Source organism: Urocitellus parryii, chromosome 9, assembly GCF_045843805.1.
Source record: "Urocitellus parryii isolate mUroPar1 chromosome 9, mUroPar1.hap1, whole genome shotgun sequence".
Classification (NCBI taxonomy): domain Eukaryota; kingdom Metazoa; phylum Chordata; class Mammalia; order Rodentia; family Sciuridae; genus Urocitellus; species Urocitellus parryii.
Window position 1 is genome coordinate 131,109,195 of NC_135539.1, and position 23,830 is coordinate 131,133,024.

Consider the following 23,830-nt stretch of genomic DNA (forward strand, 5'->3'; position numbering starts at 1 on the left):
TAGCAGCACCTGCGCGATCGCACTTTAGTTTGGTTCTAGTCTATTCGAATCTGGGCTACCGTGGCGTGAAGGAGTTTCGAGAGTACCCTGAGCCCAGAAGCTCTTCACCCTCCTTCAGCCTGTGCACTTTGTAGCTCTCTGAGAAAAGTGGGGGACACTTAAATCCTCTTTGAGTTCTCCTTTGGCGGGGGGGTGGGGTGCTCATTCAGTGTCCTTGTCATAGAAATGTAAGCAGAGCCGTAAGTTTAGGGCAGACATACCTTTCAAGGTAAGTAGCACAGTTGTTTATGGATGGTCAGAAGTCAGCATAAGCAGGAGACCTGGAGGCCATGGACGAGCTGTCAGTTTCGACCAGCATTGAGGACATTATAAACATCTTTATGGATTTACCGAATGAAATAGGGGGACCTTTGGAGGCAGTATCACTCTAATGTGTTGAGAATGGACTGTAGCAGGCAAGAACAGAAGCAGGGAGTCGTTAGGAGGTCATCACATTAACCAGGACAAGAAAGGATTAACAAAAAGTCCCCGGCAGGATAGAACTTCTACTTCCAAACATGAGAGACTAAGAAGCTGCTGCTGAAACTGACACAGAAGGATTTTAATGTGACTCTTGTAACTATCCTCAATGAAGTAAAACAAAACATGTTTTCAGCAGATGAAAATCACACGAGGAACAAAATCTCAGCGGAGGGGCGGGGGAAGGACTTTTAAAAATCAAATGGACTTTCTATAAATAAAGAAGATAGTTTCAGAAATTTTAAAAGTTGCCTGGCCCGGTGGCTTAGGCCTGTGATATTCCAGCGGCTCAGAAGACTGAGGCAGGAGGATCGTGATTTCAAAGCCAGCCTCAGTAATTTAGCGAGGCCTAAGCAATTCAGCCAGATCCTGTTTCTAAGTCCAATATTTAAAAAAAGGACTGAGGATGTGGCTCAGTGGTAAGTGCCCTTGGGTTCAAAAGGAAAGGAAATTACAGAGGAAGAAGTAAGCACACTTGAGAGTAGAGCAATAAGAAATCATCCGAGGCAATAAATAAATAAATAAACCCAAACAGAACCTTGGTTTTTAAAAATGAACAAAGACTCAGAGCCTTGCTAACATGACAATTCAGTATACATTTTCTCAGCAAGAGAAAAAAAAATGAGGCAGAAGAAAAATTGAAGAAATAATGGCCAAGATTTTCCCAAATTTGATAAGACAAAAATTTGCCAGTACAAATGCTAAATGAATACCAATTAAAATAAATACTGTTCCAAACTGTTGAAAGTCAAAGAAAAGAAGAAAACATTGAATCTATCAAAAGAATCATACCACATTACCTACAAGGAGAGGCCACAGATGAGATTCATAAATTGCCCTAGAATATGTTGCATTTGAATGAAATCATTAACCTTTGCCACATAAAGCAGCTACTAAATCCCAAAGAAGCAAACAGCACTGACATTGGTAGGCTTATTGAAGCACTCAACACTGACACTAATTCAAGTAATTGGAAGTGAATAAATCTCTCTGGTCCCTAAAGATCTAAATCAGTTGACATGATGGTATTTATAGAAGCATTAAGAGCATTTTGTTGCTAATCTGAGTACAGGGGAAATTTTATAAATCAGTAATGAGATCTAATGGAATCAGATCCTGTGTGAATAAGGCTAAGACTTCTTCAGGAAAAGATTTCCAGCTTAAGTTTAAAATGAAAAGGGGCTGGGGTTTGGGGAGAGGCAGAAGGATAAAGAAAGAACCATAAACTGAAAAAGCAACAAATAAGTGCCATCCTTTGGCAAATAGGCTAAGTACTATTGCTTAGGAAAAAACACAATATATTCAAGTATTCAAAAATATCAAATACTTCTGACTTCTAATATCATTGTCTATTTAAAGAGTTGAAGAATGAAATTGGAATGTCCCTTGGCTTCCATATTAAGCAATGAAAGAATTTAAATAGGTCTTGCTGGTTGGAAATGGCTATAAATGGACACAAAGGATTTGGAGACACTTAGACAACCAAGTGTTTTAAGTACAGAATCAAGATGGCTATTGTTTCACCCTAGAGTGAAATCTGTCCTAGAATATGTTGCATTTGAATGAACAGGGTAAAATTTCAGCTTCTGATAGAAGGAGGGAATTCTTTTGTAAATGCTTCAATAGTTCACTATATTAGAGAAGCAAAGTGGTTAGAAAAAAAGCTAGGTAAGTAACAACAAATAAAGTTCCCTCCAGAGTATACTGCATTTAATCAAATTCTGTGTAATCTGGCACTTGCTATACTGATTTCCCAATTTGATATCCTGAGTCAGACCATTTTATTCCTACAAAAAAATCTATAGTGTCTAGGCAGAGACATATTAATTCAGTTAGAGTCTCAAGAGGAAAAGAAAACATTGAATTATGATGCAGACCTTTAATGTGTTTTTTAAAAAGGAACAAGAAGAAAAAGTTTTTTCACAATATAGTATAAGACAATGATCTCAAGCTGAAAAATGTAGGCTAGCATTCTAGAAGAGCTTTTCATTCATTAGCTGTTCATATATATCTTCCTGTTTCTAACACAAACCATGCAATTTCCCACTCTGTTTCAAGAATGGCTGAGATATTAATTCTTCTAATTAAATATTTAGAAAGCTATAATATTTTGCTATTCATATGCATGAACATATGTGAGGAGTCTCCATCATGCAGAAAAAAATTTAGAATAATCCAGATGCTATTCTTCATTCTCCATAAATTTAAGAGTGAGATCTATTCCCCATTTTACAAAATCAAGATATAGTATATTTATTTACTTATTTATTTATTTGTTCTGGGGATTGGACTCAGGGGCACTTAACCACTCAGCCACATCCCCAGTCCTATTCTGTATTTTTTTAAGAGATAGGGTCTCACTGAGTTGCTTAGTGCCTCACTGTTGCTGAGGCTGGCTCTGAACTCTCCATCCTCCTATCTCAGCCTTCTAAACCACTGGGATTACAGGCATGTGCATCGCACCCAGCTAATCATTTAATTTTTTAAAGAGCTGCTTACACTTTGAACAAAGCAACTACAAAAACTTAGAAGTTGTATTTCATATTTGCTTTGCAGATGTGAAAAAGCATTAAAAGCAATTCGTTGTTCAAAAAAATCCCAACTCTGTCTCTAGCTGTTTATTCAATAAATGCTATCAACCTACCTTACTGCAGACAGAACAGAAACCCACACTGAAAATTAGCAAATTGAAAATACCATATTAAAATTACTCCAAAATCTTAATAGTGGTTCTGGTGGGGTAGTGGATTATGGGAGATTTTCCTTCCTTCTTTCTTTCCAATCCTTTCTCTCTCTCTCTCTCTCTCTCTCTCTCTCTCTGCCCTCCCCCATCTTTCTTTTTTTTCTATTTCCAACATTAAAAAAAATTATTTAGTAAAGTAGATTTTTTAAACAAATTATTGAATTTTAAAGACTTTGGCCTAGAAAGACAAATCCAGCCCTCCATATTCATGTTAAATTATCTCTGGGCTGGGGTTGCGGCTCAGTGGTAGAGCGCTTGCCTAGCATGTGTGAGGCACTGGGTTTGATTCTCAGCACCACATATAAATAAGTAAATTAAATAAAGGCTCATCAACAACTAATAAAAATATTTTTAAAAAAATATATCTGACATTTAACCTTGTTTTAAATGCCCCTTCCTGCTCCTTTCAAGTCCTCTTTCCATCTCTTCCTCCCCCTTCCTTCCTTCATTTCTTCCCTCCACCTTTCCTTTCTTCCCTCCTTGTCCAAATCCTCCAGTACAAGATAGAGCAGAAGTGATGAGACCTGACATTCCTGTTGTTCCTGATCTTAAGGGCAACCCTTTCTGTCTTTCACCATTAAGTCTGATGTTAGCCGTAGGCTTCTTGCAGATGTCTTTTTCAGGTTAAAAATGGTCCCTTGTAATCCTGTGAATATGAGGATTTCAGTGAGGATTGAGTGTTGGGTTTGTAAAATGCTTTTTATGCTTCTCTTGAGATAATCATACTGTTTTTCATTTCAAGTTTATCAATATGGTAAATTGTGTTGATTGATTTTTTCCAATTATTTTATTGTGATTAAATAATATAATGAAATTTATTTCTCGACCAATTTTAAACGTACAGCTCAATAGTGTTAATACATTCATATATTGTGCAGCTATCACCAATATCTATCTCTAAAATGCTTTTCATTTTGTAAAACTGAAACTTCGTATTTCCTAAATAGTGACTCCTTGTGTCCCCTACCCCGGCCCCTATCAACCACCAGTCTAATTTCTCTATGATTTGTCCTATTCTTCATTCCACATGTAAGTGGAATCTTACAGTATTTGTCTTTTTGTGACAGGCTTATTTCACTTAGTCTAATGCCCAGATTGACATGTTGTAGCTTACATCCCAATTTCCTTCTATATATAATATTTCATTGTATGCATATAGACAATTTGCTTATTCATTCATTAGTCATTGGGTACTTGAGTGGCTTCTACCTTTTAACTATTTTGAATAATGCTGCCATGAACACAGGTGTACAAATATTTCTTTGAGACTCTGATTTCAATTCTTTTGGTTATATGCTTGGAAGGGAAATTGTAGTTGTTGGATCATATGGTTAATTCTATTTTTAATTTCTTGAGAAACTGTCATGCTATTTTCCACAGCAGCTGTAGCTTATTCCTACCACCAGTGCACAAGGGTTCCGGTTTTTCTACATCCTATCCAATGCTTGTTATTTCCTATTTTTTGGTAGTAGCTATCCTAATGGGTGTTAATGTGAGTTTCAGTTTGCATTTCCCTAAAGATTACTGATGTTGAGAAACTTTATGTGCTGACAGTCTTTTATATATCTTCTTTGTCGAAAGATGTATTCCAACTCTTTGCCCATTTTAAGAAATGATTACATATTAAATTATATAAAACCATATGATCTTCCAGCTTTCATTCTACTTCCCATGCTACCCTCTAGCCATGCTCCATAACTTCAGTGCAGTTTCTCAAACATGCTGTGCTGTTTCATTCCTTGATTGTGCAGTTCTACTTACTTGGAATTCAACCTCTGTCGCCCTTTCTGCCCATTGTCCTTTCCTTAAGATACTCTCATTTTTCATGGACAAAACTTTGAGACAGTTTAACTTGAGCTCTTTGCAACTCAGTACCTGCTCTTCCTCCCTCATTGCCTTTCCCTTTCTAGGACCCAGAGTCCTCAAACCCACACACCAGATATCTATAGAGCTTGCTTTGTCATCAAAATGTTCCATGCTCCAAGTAGTGATCCCATTCGTCCAATCTCTGCCATCAAAGCTTCTTATAGTACCTTTCAGTTTAGGTGTTAAGATTATGAAGTCTGATGTGATCATTTTGCAAACGTAGGAATGATAGAAGATATTGCCTAAGATAGTGCCTATTTCTCAAGTGTTTTATGTTAAAATTGGCATATTTGTCAGTTCAAATGGATTTTACATTGTAGGATTTTAGGCTGGATAAGATGGGGAATAAAAACTAGTCAGGTAGTGAAAAGAAGCAAGAAACAAACAGAAGAAACAAACCTGGATGATTCTGCCTCAAGATTCTCTCTGCCAAGTGCCGCCCAGCAGGACCATATGGAGGCCAGGGACCTTGTCTCCTTTTTTTTTTCCAGGAGGGAATTCAAATGCACAACACCCAAGTGAGAGACACTAAGTAATTTTAAAAAATGTCTGTTGAATGAAAAAATGAGGCAAGTCTTCACTTTTTTTTGTTTTTTACATAGGGAGAAATTGATTTTCAGAGAGGTCTTTAACTCCCCAAGGTCACAAAGAAAATAAGTGACACAAATGAGATGGAAATTCAATTCAAGCATCTATCGCTCTTTCTAGCATGTCACAGCTGCCACAAAGGCAGCTTGCCTGCTGGAGCCACTGAAACCTTGAAAAGTTTTCCTGCAAGAATCCCTCTGCCCACCTCAGAGGCTTTGCTCCTGCCACTACTAGGCTAAGGGTGACAGTCAATGAGGCTTTATTGTCCCCAAAGGAAGCCCACTGTGCTGGAAGAGTGTGACAAGGGGTTATGAGAGAAAGCATGTACTTCCAGCTTCACGTGGGGACTGTTGGGGCAGTCCAGGGGCAGTGGGGACAAAGACAGGTGTGCAGAACCCTGACTTCCCATCCCATCAGTTTCCCTGGAGAGAACACCATAAGCAATGGATATTTAAAAAATACAATTGGCTTTCATTTTAATTAGGTTTTACAAATTAAATATCTTAGAGCATTGGTTCTATGAGAGCAAAAAATCCAAGATCCACATGACTGGTTTCTAAAGAATTTATGGAACAACTCTGTGAGTAAATTGGGGACCCAACTTTTCCTAAGCTTTTCCTCCTCCTTTCCCACCCCACCCCACTCCTATATTTAAAATGATCTTCTACTGTTAACACACCCTGCTGTTCCCTTAATATTCTCAGTGACTACATTAGCACACTAAGTTAGCTAAAAGTTTTAAATAGTTGTTTTGCAATTTATATAACTAGGAAAAGTTTGATTTCATCTACAGACCAGATTATGATTCCTCCAGGAGAACTCTGTGGAGTTGATTTCATTAAAATATCAGAAATGGCCATAGGGCCCAGCACAAGTAGGACTTTAGGTGTTTCATCCATTGAAACAATGAGCTCAGATAAGCTGTGGACTTCAGGTAGCTGAAGGAAAATAAGAGAGAAATGTGGTCTCCTGGCTTTAATCTCCCTCTGTTAGCAGTACAGTGAACAGATGATGAATATTAAACCAAGTGTCTCTAAGGCATGGGAATCCTAGTCTTGAACATCTCATGACATATGCTAAAAAGAGAAAAGAAAGAAGATACTACAAAATGGAAATTATCTCTGTGAAACACTTCTTCTAGTCCACCATTACCCCCTTCACTGTAGAAGTGACCAGGCCTTCCTCTCTCCCTCTGATGTAGCTGGTACAAAGTTCTGTTGTGACAATTCCAAGAAATGTTTAACTCAAGTTTCTCTACAAGACTGTGAGTCCCTTAAGAACAGCACAGTTCCCGCAGGATGGCGATGTCTTTAGGCTGTTAGATGTAAGAGTAGGAATATTAGACATGAGGGAAGGGCAGGAGGCATAGATTTGGAAAATGAAATCACCGCAGGAGAACCCAAGGATCAGAGGATCAGCACATGGGAAAACGGTACACAGGGAAGGGGCTTGCGGACAACTAGGATCAGAAGAAATCATCAGAAGAAGAGATTATGTAAGAGAGGTCAGAGAAAGTGAAAATCAAAGAGAAGTCACTGAATTTGCCAACACTGAAGTCATCTGTGGGCTCTGCCAGAACAGTCTCAGTAGAGAGAGCTGGAGCCACATTGCCTGTGGCAAGAGAGCTGAGAGAAGAGGAAGTTGGAAAGGATGGCAAACCTCTCTTTCAAGGAGATGGCCAAAGGGTTTTTTTGGGTTTTGTTTTTTTAAATAAGAGAGAACACTGACTCAGGGTTTTAGGTTGAGAGAAAAGAATTGGTGGAAAGGCACCAGTTGAGGATTCAGTGGACAGCGGAGATAAATGAAGGTGAAAAATCATGGTAAAAAGGGAACAGAGGTTATAGATGACTCTGGAGAGAATAGGAACCTGCAAGTAAGGAGTGCACCAAGAATGCTGGTTAAGGGAGAGTGAAGGGAGTTGGGTGGAGGAAGCCATGGTCTTCCAAGGAACTGAGCAGGTCAAAGGAGAGTGACCAAGGCTTAAGAGCTGAGAATGTTGACACAAAATACATAGGCCAAGGGACAGAGCCAAGGACGAGTGGGATCCTCCACATTTGGTTAAAGGAGTTCAAACAAAAAGAAGGAACTTCACATTCCATACTCACTTCCCTGAGCTACCTTCAAGAGTAAATATCCTTCCTGAGTGTATCCAAGCAATTTCATTGGATGTGCTGATTGGATTTTCCCTGTTACTCTGGGTTAGTTTGGGTCATTATGAAAAAAGAAAGAAAGAAACGGGGGGGGGGGGGAAGGAAGGAGGGGAGAGAGAAAGGAAGAAAAAAGAAAGAAAGAAAGAAAGAAAAGAAAGAAAGAAAGAAAGAAAGAAAGAAAGAAAGGATGGAAGGAAGGAAGGAAGGAAGGAAGGAAGAAAGAAAGAAAGAAAGAAAGAAAGAAAGAAAGAAAGAAAGAAAGAAAGAAAGAAAGAAAACAACTAAATTAATCGCATCTTTCACACCCATCCTCACTTGGAGTGGGGGCTTCAGAACAATGACCTGTAAAGAGTTTACTTTTATTTCCAGGGGTCTCCCGGGACTCTAAAATTCTCCACGTCTTCAAGTTTGGTGTTATTGGGTGTTTACTCAGTCAAGAATAAATTTCAGAAGAAGTCGAGTGTCTTAAGGAAATGCAAACATTCTGCCTTTGCGGTAGTTTAAAAATTGTTCATCATAGTCGTGAAAAGTTGGGGTGACTTTCCATTTCAGAATTCGACTCATTTGTCAATAGGTGCATTATGAAAAACTGGATACATTGCATCACTGTGAAGGACTTCAGACTGCGGTTTGCAGAAGCAGAATAAATTTTCTTGGGGTTGTACCGTTATGTGTACACACACACACACACACACACACACACACGCGCGCGCGCGCGCCCATTGGCAGACACGGCCACACCTCGCAGCTTGGGGAAAGCCACAGACCTCATCTGTACCGACTGAGCCTGGACTAGAGGAAGTTTCCGCAGGACTCCGGACAAACAGACTCACGGCCACGACTGTCTGCGAGCTAAGCCACAGGCGACCGCTGGCTGGCAGGTACGCGGTGCGCACCGGCGTCAGGGCCTGGGTGGCGGCAGCGGCGGCGGGAGGTCCTGGGAGCTGCAGCAGTCGGTGCCAGCGCGCGCGCGCCGGCTGTCCAGGGCCAGCCGCATCCCCCGGCAGCCGCTGGCAGCCTCCTCGCTCCGCGAGAGCCGCCGCCGCCCCTCCCGGCGGCCTCTGGCGCCCTGGGGCAGCCGGGCTCCGCGCTCGCGGCAGGACCTGCCCGCCGCCGGCCCCAGTCCGAAACATGGCTGCGCGCCCCGCCGCCACCCTCGCTTGGTCGCTGCTGCTCCTGTCCTTGGCTCTGCTCCGCGGCGGCTGCCGGGCGCGCTTTGCTGCGGAGCCGGACTCGGCGGATGATGAAGAAGAGCCGCTGGTTTTCCCAGAGTCGCCCCTGCAGAAACCCACGGTGCTCGTGGCCATCCTCGCCCGCAACGCTGCGCACACGCTGCCTCACTTCCTAGGCTGCCTGGAGCGGCTGGATTACCCCAAGAGCAGGATGGCCATATGGTGAGCGGCAAGGGCCACGGGCTGTCGCGGCGGGAGGCGGGAGCGGCTGTCGAGCACTGCGCCCCACGCTCGGGCGAGGGCACGCGGGACGCCTGGCGCGCACACCCTTCGCTGTCTGTGCGGGTCCTTGGGATCGCGAGGTGGCGCTGAGAAAAGGCGCGCAGGTCTGTGTGCTCTGGGGGTGCTAGGGATCTAGGGATAACCGGCTTGCTGGAGAGAATATGGGTGATGTACCATCAGGGTGGCCTCGTCCCCATCACTCCTTCCGGCACAGGGGAATTTGGGGAGACCCCTCAGGAAGACTTTCAACTCCCTACCTTTCAGTTCTCAGAAGTTTTCTTTATACCCCTAACCCTGGATGAGGGGATAGAGTGCTCGTTGCGGTCCCTCCAGACAGGAGCTATGGAACATAACTTCAGCTGACAAGGGGGTTCCGCACTAGCTGGGATGGCGTACAATGCGCCGCTCTCACTTCTTGATGCACGGCTCCTGCTGCTACTTAAGAGGCTAGGAAAGTAACTTCTGGTTCTCCTCTGAGATCGGGGTGGGTTGGGGACCTGACTCAGGGATGAAGATTAGGAGTGCCCTGCGAAGTCTTCCCAACCACACCGCCTTGGTCCCGGTCTTCTTCAAGCGCTCCAGGCTGTACCTGTTTGTGCGTCTTCCTGGGGCACAGTACCCACCGCAGTAGATGTAAACCGCGCAGAGTACCCTCCGGGTACTGCCTCCTGGAACGCAACGGAGCCGCCTTCGGGGAAGAGAAACAACCAAATGTTGTCTCCATATGAAACACCCCTGGTCCTTGCGTTTGTTGCGGGGAGATCGACAGGGGATCAGTAGGAGTAGCTGCCTAATCCACCTGTAGAACTCAGTCGGGTTTCGAGCCTTTTATAAACGCCATTATCAGACAGCAAGAAGTTAGCTAGGCAAGCTCTAAGGGGCCGATGGAGAAGGAAGTGGACCCTGGCAAGAGCAGACCTGAGGTCAGATATGCAGACAAGACTCAGGTCTCTGAGGTTGCCAGAGCCTAGGTCACTCTGGTGAGGTTTTAATTCTGTGTCCCTAAAAGGATCTGACCTCAGAAAAGACATATGCCTAAAGCAGCAGTGGGCAGGAAAGTAGGGGAAAGGCAGGCAGCAGCTGAAATTGGCAACCTGATGGTAGGTACCTGGTAGGAGAGGTGCAGAGGTGCGAAAGCAAACAAGTGCCACAGTACAGCATTGTGCTGCACACTGCGTTACTATATGCCTGCTATACGTGACCGCCTCCACGGAGAAGGGTACATTATGTGGAAAGTGGGAGCGCTGGTCCAGCCAGGCTTTAAAGCAGAAGGATTTTTTTTTTAACCATCTCCACACCAAAAGAATTTTAAAATGTTAGTTCTTTTACTGCTTTTTGGTTTTTTTGTTTGTTTGTTTGTTTGGTTTTTGTTTTTGTTTTGCAAAAGAGATGCTTTACAGTATGCTCTTGGGTTTTAAAATCTTACAGTATTTACTACAGTTAGTAGAAAGGCGGGTACCAGACACAGGTGTGCCACCCAATTTACAGATGTTTCCTCTTTTATCACACAGCAAAATTTAAAGAAGAATACTGTGATCTTTACTGTATAAAAGAAGAAACTAGGACTTGCACTAGTTCAATAATTCACTTTATTGAATTAATAAATTAATTAATAAATAATAAATTAATAAATGCCAGAAATGAAATTTGACTCAGAGTTTATCTCTAAAGACTGCCCTAAAGAAGTAGGAGTGGAGGGGAGATGATGCAAGCAAAACTTACACAAACCTACAAATTACAAAGGAGGAGGCCTAAGTTGTTTGTCACTAGCTTCATATGTACTTGGGGGCAGGGTGTATAGAATCCATAGGCATCGGTCTTCACATCAGTGAAATGAGGAAATATGAACAAACGACTTCAAAAATTCTATCTGGCTCTTGCATTCCATAGATTTTATAATGTGATTGGAATCAACTAGGGGTGAATGTATATCCTAAATTCCTTGAGTGGTCCAGGCTGTATGACATTGGTTCTATTTACATGGGGGTTATTCCTATTCCATGTAGAAAAGCTTTGGGGATTTATTTTCCCTTACCCTCATTAATGGTGCCTGTCATTGTAGCCAGTGTTCAAAATTGAGGAAGAAGCCCCAGGCCTGGGTAATGCAATCCCTGCATTAGTCACCAAAGACTTCTTTGAAAACTCTTGGTTCTTAGAAACCCTTTATAATTTGGCAACAAAAGTATCAGTTTATAAATAGTCCCTCCCAGACCTTAAAGTACTTTCATCAACTATGTCTGAAAAAAAAAAGTTGAACAAAATGTGGCTCCTTACAAACAAGTATGGCTCCTTCTACTGGGCAATGTAAGGTGATCTAAATGATATTTAAGCATTTTGGGAGAACCAAGGGTTTTTAAATCAGACTAGAGCACTTGTGTTGTCATGGAGGCCCTTGAGAGGAATTGATGCTTAGTTTGAATTAAGTTTTTAAAGAATGAATAGGAATCAGCTAAGACATGGAAAAGAAGGAACATTCCAGAAAGAGGGAACAAGATGCAAATCGGCACCTGGCCATTAACTAGAGCTTCCACTGGGGAATTGAAGCTGGTGGCAGGTCTAATTACTGTGAGTCTCCAAACTCATTGTATTCCACCATAGGCTGTCTCTGAAATGCTGATGTCTAGACTTCACTAGAAGAATATTTGGCTGGCAAGGTTAATTCTATGTATTCCAACATAAGGGCAGATAATGCCTCCATTTAAAATGCTACAGCTTTTAGGAGCTTCTACCAGATGCCTGCCTCTAGTTTCTTACACCCAAGATCTATTTAACATTCTGAGATGCCAAACTGACTTTCTTAAAACCAAGATCTATTCAGTGTTTTGAGATGCCAAGCTGACTATCCATTCTGCAAAGCCAGCACATGCCAATGTCAAAAATAGCTGTGAGCTACAGAGAACTTTACAAACAAAACACTGCTGAGCACAGAGACTGGGTGCCCGCTTCCCCTGCATCTTATCCTGGCAACTCACTCTGTGCAGATCACTCTTCTCATTCATCTCCTTACCCCTACCAGGGGCTAGAGCAACATCTGATAAGACTCCTTCCCTAGATCATTGAGAGTCAAGACTTCTTTGAGGTGTCATCAAGGGGGGCCTGGCTCATGGATCATGTTCAGACTTCCCTGAGATTATTTTTTCCCTTATCTAAACTAGACCACATATGCATTGTACATACAAGTGAGATGAGCACCTAGAAATGGATCTGAAAGATTCTGCTGTTGGAGAGTGAATGCAGCTATCTCAGCAGTGTTTTGGGGGATTAGGTTGAATAAAGAACAGTTTATATTTTTTATAGATACTTTGTATCAGCAAAAAATAATTTTTTACATTGACCTGTCAATCTCAAAACCCACCAAACTCTGAAGGAAACTTCAAAGATCACAATCCTGTGATGAGAAACTAAGGAAGGTGTTCCTTGTGCGCTAATTAAAACATGCACTGAGTTCAGGGGACTCACCACTGTGCTGAGATAAAGAGAACAGCAAGTCACTATGACATATGGCAGTGTACTTCAGTGGCTTCTCTTTAATTCAGTGGAGCCATGAAGAAGTGGCCTTAGAGGAAAGGCTGACCTCATCCGTCTTCCCAAAGCTATGATTTAGGGGAGCAAGGCCACGTATCATAACGGTGCAAAATGGAGCAAAGCACAAGGAGAAAGTTGGCCCAAAGGAGACACCAGTCTTGTCATTCAGAGAGGCAGCTCTTGCGGAGGGGAGACAGTCGATTCACAGAGAGAGCTGTCACAAAGCAGAAACTGCCACGTAATCACAGAATGATTTGCATTTCACTTGGTCAAGTTTTGAAAAGCATTGTACTAAATTGGGAACCATCTTATGGATTTTTAAGTCAAGTGATGAGATTCTGTTGACATGAACATAAACAATGATGAGCTTCTACTTGTTCTGGTTCACCGGTCCTGACATTTTGCACACACTCTCTGCATTGTTTAAGGATTATCTTGAATTTACCTCCACCTTTGAATGCCCAAACAATAGCAGTCTGGTGAATGTTGAACTAGGCACACTCATAGAAGCAAGCATGTTTATAAAATGCTCCAGACTACTATTAATAATGGGTTTTAGCACCAGAGGTTAAGAATGATGTCATGTTTTATCATCACAATCTTGACATTAAATGTCGTGTATTATCCCTATGGAGACAAGTTTCAGTTTATGGCTGAAAAAGTACAATGACTCTTTCCTTTTCCCCCACCTGATAGCTTAGAATGGAGGAGGGGATATGTACACCTAGAGTCACCAGGGCTCAAATGTGATGTGCTATCAGAGCACAGTGGTGAACCTCTAAGAAGCAGCTTCGTCACCCAAACATGGCTCCTAATAACAAGTACCCCAAAGAGTTATGGTAACAAGTGAATGAGATTATGAGTGTACCCTGTCTTTTTTTTCATTTTTAAAATTTTTATTTATTTATTTTTATGTGGTGCCGAGGATTGAAGCTAGGACCTCACACATGAGAGGCAAGTGCTGTACCACTGAGCTACAACCCCAGCCCTGTACCCTGTCTTTTATATCATTGTTACTAAATAAAATGAGGGCTGCTCTTTCCTATCTATCTTTTCTGTTTTGTTTCATCTCCTTTACCTTTCTCTTTCAAAATGAAGTTTTTTTAAAAAAGCTATCTGAACTGCATTAATATGTACAATTTGTATGTTAATAAAAGATAAAATAAAATATAAAGAACACTGAAAAGGAAGTCCATCTATTTTCTTCCTTCCAACAAATAATTCTCAGCATAATGAAAGGTAACATTTATGGAGGCCCTATTTGTTATGGTAAATTATTCACTCCTAACACTAGGTCGGAAAGCCATTCTCTCTCCCTTTACACAAGAGGAAACTAAGGCACAAAGAATGTAAATAACTTGCCCAAGGTCACAAGGCGAGTGCATGGGGGAGCCAGGTTGTGACCCAGGCAGCTAATGCCATAGACTAAATACAGATGGTCTGTTTAAGATCAAGAAAGGATTAATTAGTCCTAGTTTTTGCTTCTGTCCGTTGACCCAACTTGGAAAGATAAGAGCGGCAGTGTTCTTTCGAATGAGAACTGTCACTTCTGCTTGAATGACGGGAGGGACTCACTGGTTCCTTTCTGCTGTCTTGATCATTTTGTCACTTAGCTCAGGCACTTTCTAGTTACTGAACTCTGCTCTATTTTAGTAGATTTCATAGGAACGCATAAGTATAGGGGTTGACATAAATTGGGTCACTGGCTGTGGTCACTGCTATAAAGCAACAGAAAGAAATTTCTCAAGTCTTGTTAGAGGCAAATGATTAAAGCACTTTTCATAACTATATCAGCTACCTTATGGGTTCACATTAGTCAGTTTTTCAGCTTTTTAAGTTAGTGGCCTTGGATTTGCTTGTGCCTAAAGTTAACTTTTTTTTTTTTTTCACAATGATTGGAGAAAACCATCACTTTTTTTCCAACCTCTAATTTCAGTTGGAATTCAGAATGATAAATTCACTTTGGGTAAAAACTGAAGCAACTAATAAATGTCACTGCTCCTATTGCTTCCATTATGATAAATCGCCTTCAGAATTAGAAAGGGCACTTAAATTGCCCTTGTTCTATTTCATGGAGTTCCATGGATGGGGAATCCAAAGCATGGGGAAGTTAAAGGATTTCCCCTACATAATGTTCGGATAAATAACGATTTCTGGATTTTAAATCCTTTGCGGCTGTTTTAATGTTGCCTATTTTTATAATAAATATGCCTCCTGGTTTAAAGACCATGGAAGTTATTCTAAGCTGAGTTTGGTTTTACAGATTTGACTTGAGGTCCTGAATCCAAGTGATTCTACCATTAAATTTCTTTGTGACTCCAGGTTCATAAACGTGCTTCTTGTGGTACTCTTGCTGGGCTGTCTCTGGTGGTTGTAGGAATGAACAATGGAAGCTTTGTAACTAGGAATGCTGCTGCTTGTGCCTTGGTCATTTTTCCAACACTTAAATGCGCACATGGGTTGTATCACTGTGTGGCACTGTCTCCGAGTCTGGGGCACAGTATAGTAGGGCCATTATAAGGCTTATGTAGGAACTATAGTAGGACAATTATAAGGCTTGTTTCTACATATGTCTTAACAAAACATAACAATACACAGTAAAATCTGAAGGAAAACTGTTAATCTGTATATGGTTGTTAGACTATTCCCTAGTAACTGCCTTATGAACACATTTCACTGTATGTGTTTAATCGTAGTTATTATTCATCAGGGGTTTAAAAATGTGTGCATTGTATATGTCTTGATATTTTCATTCTCAAAACAGTGACTTGTTCATTCAATTACTCTTATGTTGCTAACATCTCAGAAGTTGTTGAATTTTTAAAAAATTAAGCCCCTTAAAGCCCATGTAGATTTTTTAGAAAGTAGTTTAATAATTTTCTCTCCTGACTTCACTTTTTAAGTTGAAAAGCAACTTCCCATTATAACACATGCCCACAAACAAACAACAACAACAACAACAACAACAAAAACCCTCAAACAGCATGATGGGAATATGATAAAAGTAAATCTCCTTCAACTCCATGCCACCTGCCAGAGGTGACCAGTGATAACAGTGACTTGTGTATTCTAGAAACTGTCTATGTGTGTACATGTATCCTTTTCATTTTGACCCAGATATGATGTTTGATGGATCCTTTTCTGCATAGAGTGATATTTTAAAATCCATCTCTCTGTACCAGACCTTTGGTTGCTGCCAGCCCTCTACACTCACACCCCAGGTGCTAGTGAGAGCCAGCGTCATATAACCCTTGCTGTAGATAGTTACTCTAAAGGCCTCTATGATGACACCCAGGCTGCTCTATTGTCCTTATCTCTCTGGCCTTTAGAAAAACGTGACCATAGCTCCTATTTTGAAGTTCCTTTTTGATAAGGTATAAGATGCATTCAGAAAGTGCACATATCAAAAATGTATAACTTGATAACTTTTCACAAACAAAATGGGCCTGTGAAACCACTACCTTACCTTGCCAGGCCTGCTTTCATACATGGCAATGTTGTTGGGGCTGAGTAGTCACTGTTCCCTGGACTTTGTCCAGGCAGCCAGGTCCCCATCAGGCCTACACTGAGTGTGCTTGCATTTAGCTCCAGTGTCTCTTTGATTTGGCCTACCTGACCCTTGTTGGCATTTTGATGGTGTCCCTTGCTTCTTCCTTGGGTGGCTCAAGAAGCCGTAGGACCTAAGTAGTTACAGCATTTAAAACCAGCAGACTTAGCAAACTGCCCTCTAGTGACCTAAGGGGTAAAAGGATCAGGATTATATCACTGTCCCTTTGCTCTCCATTTCTATGATAGGAAAGCTACATGCTAATGTTCATAAAAGTTTAAAAAGGATACTATGTTATAAGGCTTGTTATAGGTAATAATTGAAAAGCCATGCAGAGTGTACACAGAGTGGTTATCAATAATCCACTGAGGTGTGTGAAAACACAGCCATTTGTGATTGGTGACTAAGTTGGCAGCTGAGTCTGTTGCAGGAGTTCAACTTTAGATTCAGTGGGAGGGCATTTCTTTTTCTTCTCAGGAGCACCATATGTGCAGAAATCCTTTCAGACTAAGACTTTGAATAATAGCTTCGTGACATCTTATTAAGGCTGAATTTATGGTTTTGTAAGAAGTTTTTATTTAATTGAAGCAATAATTATTATAATTTTAGTTTGTTTCACAAATTCAGCAAGCTGAGGTCTAGCCCCTGCCTTGTTGAGACTTTCCCCCACTGCAAAAATAATGCAAAATAACCCTGTTATGGTTCAGACACTAGGTGCCCCCCTAAAAGCTCACGTATGAGTGCAGGAATGTTCAGAGATGAAATGAGTACATTATGAGAGCTGTAACCTCATCAGTGGGTTAATGTATTTGACAGATAAATAACTTGAACGGAGGCTCCTCTCTCTGCTCCTCGGCCACCTTGAGCTGAGCATCTTTCTTTTGCCACACCCTTCTGCCATGATGCTCCACCTCCCCTCGTGCCCAGAGCCAGTAGACCATGGACTGAACCTCTGAAAGGGAGAGCTGAAACTAAACTTTTTCCCCCTCTAAATTGTTCATATGAGATATTTTAGTCACAGCCATGAAAAACTGCCTAACACAAACCCCTTCCCTCCAGTGTTTTCTGACTGATGTTTGAAGATCTTTAAGAAGAGGTGCATTTCACAAACCTGAATAAAAACATTAGTAATGATACTGGGCTGTACAACCCCAAGAATATTCTAGAAGACTGTGTCTGGGGACAGGCTTTTCCTGGTGAGCATTTTCATAAGTGCCTGGTTTTAGTGGCATATTGGCAGTATTAGAATAGTTCATTTCCATTCAGGTTGAATCACTCCAAGGTCTATTAAGGGATGTGCACTGGGCTGCAAGGAGGAGGTGTCTTAAGTGCAGCTTTCCCAATTTTGGCTGCCAGCTCCAGAAAGCCATGAGGGTAGCTCAGAGTGTATACAGTAAAGTAAAAGGGCTCTTTCTAACCTCTTTCCTTTCTGAGAGTGATTGTATGTGTTTTGCAGGAGGGAGGGCAGTGAATGACAGCGACCTGCTTATTTTCACAGGTGACCGATGTGACTCTAAGAAAGGAGAGTCAAATGGATGTGCATTGGTTGATGTCCTCCCTGAGAGCAATGTTCAGTGAGAAATGGCTGCTTTTCAGGGTCTTGGGAAAGGAAGAATTTTCTAGACATTAACAATGAAACTTAAATTCCCGGGGTATCTGTGAAAAAATAAAAGAAGCGTTTGTGGACATTTGGGGCCCTGGCATTCCTTACAGGGAGTCCCTTGCTGGACTCATAGACAGCTTTTCAGTTTTCTTGGTGGCCAGCCAGCCTCGTAATCCTGTCCAAGCTGCACACACCGCAGTGATTGTGGTTTGGACCTGCCAAGACAGTGGAAAGTGGCTGCCAAGTGGAGTCAGGGTTTTTCATGTCATCACCGCACCATTGAACCGCTAGCTCCTCTGCAGCTCCTGCCCTCTGCGAGACGCAGGTTGGGAAGGAGAGTGTTCAGTCAGTCAGGCCATGTCTTGTGTTGCAGATGGGTTTTGTGGACTCTGCATGGAGGTCTTGAAGCAGCCAGCTTACTAGCATATTTTAGTAAATTCCAGGTCTCCTCTCTGCCCTTCCTCAATCTCATTAGACTTTAAAATTTAATAGGCGTATTTATATTTATTCTAGAATTTTCTATGCAGTGAAGTCAACTATAGACTTCTAAACAGATGAATTAAAAATGTAATAAAGTAGGGGCCGGGGTTTTAGCTCAGTGACATTAACAATGAGGTCCTGTGTTCAATCCTCAGCACCACATAAAAATGAATAAATAAAAAAAGATATTGTTTCCATCTACAACTAAAAAATATTTTAAATGTAATAAACATCAAGGAAATAGAAAAAGAAGCGCAAACCAAATACAAAATTAGTAGAAGGAAGGAAACAATAAAAAAATCAAAGCAGAAATAAATGAAATCGAGACTAAAAACAACATTAAAAAAAAAGCTCATTCTTCAAAATGGAAAACAAAATAGATTAACACTTAACTAGACTAAGAGAAAGAGAAAGAAATTCTAGCAAATGAAATCAGAGATTAAAAGGGAGAGATTACCACTGACACTTAGAAATACAAAAGGGCATAAGCTATTATTATGAGAAACTATATGCCAACAAATTTGATAGCCTAGAAGAAATGGGCAAATTCCTAGACACATACACTTTCCCAACACTGAATCATGAATAGAAAACCTGAACAGATCAATAATGAGTAACAAAATTGAATGAATCAGTAATAATAATAAAAACCCTTCTATCAAAGAAAAGCCCAGGACAAGATGGTTTCACTATTGAATTCTTAAAGAAAATTGAAGAATTAATATCAATTCTCCTCTTTCTTCTATTTATTTATAGTTTTTTTGTAATTGGCAACTTACAGACATATATAAAGGTGAGATTCATTATGTTATATCCATATTTACACACAGGAAAGTTTGGTCTGGGTAGTTTTGATTGGCATTTCCCTAATTGCTAACAATGTTGGATGATTTTTTTTTCATATATTTGTTGGCCATTTGTATTTCTTCTTTTGTTAAATGTCTATTTATTTCATTTTCCCATTTATTAATTGGGTTGTTTTTGTGGTGCTAAGTTTTTTGAGTTCTTTATATATTCTGGATATTAATCCTCTGTCAGAAGAGTATAAGGCAAAGATTTTCTCCCATTCTGTAGGTTCTCGCACATTCTTTTTTTAAAAAAAATTTTAAATTTTACTTTGTTATATATGACAGCAGAATGCATTACAATTCATATTACACATATAGAACACCATTTTTCATATCTCTGTACACAAAGTAGAGTCACACCATCCGTGTCTTCATCCATGTACTTAGGGTAAAGCTGTCCATTCACATTCTTCATTGATTCCTTTGTTGTGAAAAAGCTTCTTAATTCATTAATTAATTCTTGACTCTAGTGACCTACTCCCTCTAACTCCTAAAGTGGTAGAGACCACTTCCCACTAATGTAATCAAGTCAATTATTCCTAAATGGATTAATTGACTGATGAGGTTGAGAGCCCTCATGATCCACACAACCCAAAGTTACTCACAGCTTCAGGCAATCCCTATCAAAATAACAGTGACATTTTTCACAGAAGTAGAAAAAGCAATTCTGAAATTTATATAAAATCATGAAAAACCCCAAATAGCCAAAGTTCTCTTAAGAAAAAAAAAAAAAAGCAGGAGGCATTACATTACTTGACTTCAAAACCTACTACAAAGTCATAGCAATCAAAACAGCACACAGAACAATATAACAGAACAGAGAGGCTAGAAGTAAACCTACACATCTATAGTCAACTGATTTTCAATGAAGGTGCTTGCATTGAAGAAAGGACAATCTTTTCAATAAATGGTGCTGGGAAAATTGGATATCAACTGCAGAACAAAGAAAAGAGATCCTATCTCTCACCAGCTGCAAAAATCAGCTCAAATCTGTTAAAGACTTAAATGATCAATCTGGAACTATGAAACTACTGGAAAAAAATAAGTAGGAAATGCTTCCTTCAGAATGTTAGAATGGGAAAGAAGTTTTTGGAAAAGATCCTAAAAATATAGGAAACAAAAGCAAAATAGACAAATGGGATTACATCAAACTGAAAACCTTCTGCACAGCGAAGGAAACATCATCTGACCAGAGAGATAACCTGCAAAATAGGGGGAAAATATTTGTAAACTATACATCTGGCAAGGGGTTGATGTCCAGATATATAAGGAATGCCAAAAACTCAATAATAAGAAAAACAAAAGAAACAAACAAACAACAACAACAACAACAACAAAAAACCCAAATAATCTGATTTTAAACTGGGCAATAGATCTAATTAGACACTTCTCAAAAAATATATACAGGGGGCTGAGGATATAGCTCAGTTGGTAAAGTGCACAAGGCCCTGGGTTCAATCCCCTGTATTACACACACACACACACACACACACACACACACACTCACAAACACATGGCCAATAGGTGCATGAAAAAATGTTCAACATCACTATTCATTAGGGAAATGCAAATCAAAACCATAATGAAATATCATCTCACCCCAGTAATAATGGCTATTATCAAAAAAGACTAAACTACTGGAGAGGATGTGGAGAAAAGGGAACCCTTGTACACTGTTAATGGGAATGTAAATCAGTACAGCCATTCTGGAAAACAGTGTGGAGGTTTCTCAAAGGTTAAAAATAGAAGTAACATGTGATCCAGCAATTCCACCACTGGTTATATATTCAAAGGAAATGAAATTAATGTGTCAAAGATACCTCGGCCCTTTCATTTTTATTGTAGCACTATAGCCCCCCAAACAACCTATGTGTCCATTGATTAATGAATGGATGAAGAAAGTGTGGTACTTATTATGAACAATGCAATATACTATTCAGCCATAAAGATAATGTAGTTCTGTCATTTGTGATAAGATGAATAGAACTGGAAATCATTGTTGAGTGAAATAAGCCAGGCACAGAAAGACATACAGCATAATCTCACTCGTATAGAATCTGAAGAAGCTGACCTTCTAGAAGTTGAGAGTAGAATGGTGGTTACCAGAGGTGGGAAGAGTAGTGGGCTGGGGGATGGTATGGGAAAATGTTCATCAATGAGTAAGCACTGAGTTACATTAGACAGGAGTAAGGCATGGGCAGAGGTGACCATAGATAACAATAATGTACGGTAAACTTTTGAAAGCTGGAAGGAAAATTTAGAAAGTTTTCACCATAAAGAAATAATAAACGTTTAAGATAATAAATATTTTTACCTGATTTAAACAATACACAATATATAAATATATCAAAACATAACATGATGCTTCATTGTTATGTACAATTTTATGTTTTTATTTATCAGGTGACGCAAATGTAAAACACGAGACGAAAAAATGTTATATGCATCCTTTCTCTCCCACCTCGGCCTCCTCCTCCTTCTTTTTCTTTGCCCACACACATGGTCTATGTGGATAAATCCAGGTGATCCTGCTGAAATTAGTCGTTGAGGTGGCCTAAAAGTAATTCATCTCCCCTGGTCTAGTTCATGGCCATGAGTGGGCCTCACTCTTCCGCTGACTTTCGGGTTTGAACTTTTCAGGCTTTGCGCAGTGTTCCCCAAATACCATTTCAGAGGCCAGCTTATACCGCAGCACCTGGCCTGGCACATTGGTTAGGTACATAGATTTATGTCTGTTTTAGCCACATCCAATCAGACGGGTGGGGCCTGGGAATCTGTATCCTTAGCATGGACCCAAGTGATTTGAATGCCTCTCTGGGTTTGGGTGCTGCAAAAGAGAAGCTCTCAGAAGGCCCCAGTGAGGACCATCATGGAATGGCCAAACACTGCGAAAGCATCTGAAGTCTGGGTCTAGGGTTTGGGATTTTCAGAGTGTGGAAAGTTGGCATACCTTCCAGATTCCAGATGCTCAAGCCATCAAAGAGGCTCAGGGGTCTTCTCATTAAGAAAAGTAGTGAGGCACTGGATTCTGTAGGAGAAGCTCAGCTGGGCATACATCGTCGGTCGTGGTTTTTATTAGGTTAAGCCCTTACATTCTTTCTCTGTTCAGGAGTGGTGATTTAATTTTTTTCTTGTCTTTTTTTTTTTTTTTAAAGGCAGTGCCCCAAACTGATTGCCCTTTGTATAAACCTCCTTACACTGGGGCTCAGTATAAAATGGCACTCTCTCAAACCCTTTTCTCTTCTCAGTATATCTTGCATATGGAGGTGATTAAACATTTAGTTTTATAGAAGAAAAAAAATGTGTTGACGAATATTATTTATGCAGTGGACAGAAATCCAATCAGTGCACATCCTTCACCTAATAGAATTCACCTGAGCCACCTCAGTTCCCATCTTCCCTATTCTTCATTTCTTGGCTGCTTAAATTTAATTTTCTTACCTTTTCTCATACCACTAAAAACCCCTCCACTCATTGGTGACAAATTCGAAGTCTATTAAATTAGCCTTTTATTGGTAGCTGACAGTTTAGGTGTGATTACATAATATTACTAAATCCCTAAGCCTGGTGTCTTCACTGGTTCTGATCTATAATTGTTTTGGAAATCCACACTGTTCTGCTATGAAAAGGATGGTTCTGAGCTTGTTGTTGGTACACAAAATACGTCCTGAGGAGTTAGCATAATGGCATTACTACAATTGCAAGTACAGCAGCCTCCTGTGGGGAGATCACAGCTCAGTTGTTCATCCTGTCCTCTTGGGTTCTTCCAGCTGTCAAAAGTCCCACAGTGGTTGGGTGCGGTGTTGCATGCCCATAATCCCAGCAGCTTGGGAGGCTGAGGCAGGAGGATCAAAGCCAGCCTCAGCAAAAAATGAGGTGCTAAGTGAGACCCTGTCTCTAAATAAAATACAAATTAGGGCTGGGGATGAGGCTCAGTGGTTGAGTGCCCCTGAGTTCAATCCCTTGTATCAAAAAAAAAAAAAAAAAAAGTTCCACAGTAAGTCTGGGGATGTAGCTCAGTGTTGAGCAAATTCCTAGTAGGCATGAGGCCCAGGATTCAATACCCAGAAGAAAAAAGGAAAAGGGGGCGGGGTGGAGGAAGGGAAGGGAGGAGAGAGAGAGGGAGAAGGAAGGAGGAAAGAAGGGAAAAGAATCCCACAACAAAGATCCCCAAACTTATGGGTTTATTTTCTTTTTATTCCTTTTTCCTTCTTAAGAATGTGAGCTGCATTCTACAGTTTAGCATGCGCCACCAAGAAGACAGTAATTATTGGGGGATTGGAGAGGAAGGGAGCCTGGTGCAGCCAGAGTTGTCCCCAGGACAGTTGCCTTTTGCCCAAAGCAGCCTTGTTCATTTCCCCCAGACACAGGGCTCATCAGTTGTGTATGTGTGTGTGTGTGTGTGACTTGTAAAAGGACTGGGGTGCATTGCTCATGCTGGGTCACTTTGAACAAGTCACTTGGTCTCTCTGGGCTCCGTTTCCTCTCCGATAACATAAGGAGATGA

The 23,830-nt window shown here is 40.7% G+C and overlaps 1 protein-coding gene across 1 annotated transcript in view; it reads left to right on the forward strand.

The window, feature by feature from the left end:
* The first annotated feature begins 8,997 nt into the window (after positions 1-8,997).
* The window catches only part of Colgalt2 (collagen beta(1-O)galactosyltransferase 2), a 95,305-nt gene continuing 80,472 nt past the window's right edge, over positions 8,998-23,830 (forward strand). The window contains exon 1 of the mRNA XM_026392856.2: positions 8,998-9,260. Coding sequence (XP_026248641.2) covers positions 8,998-9,260 — 263 coding nt within the window. The remainder of the gene's footprint in view (positions 9,261-23,830) is intronic.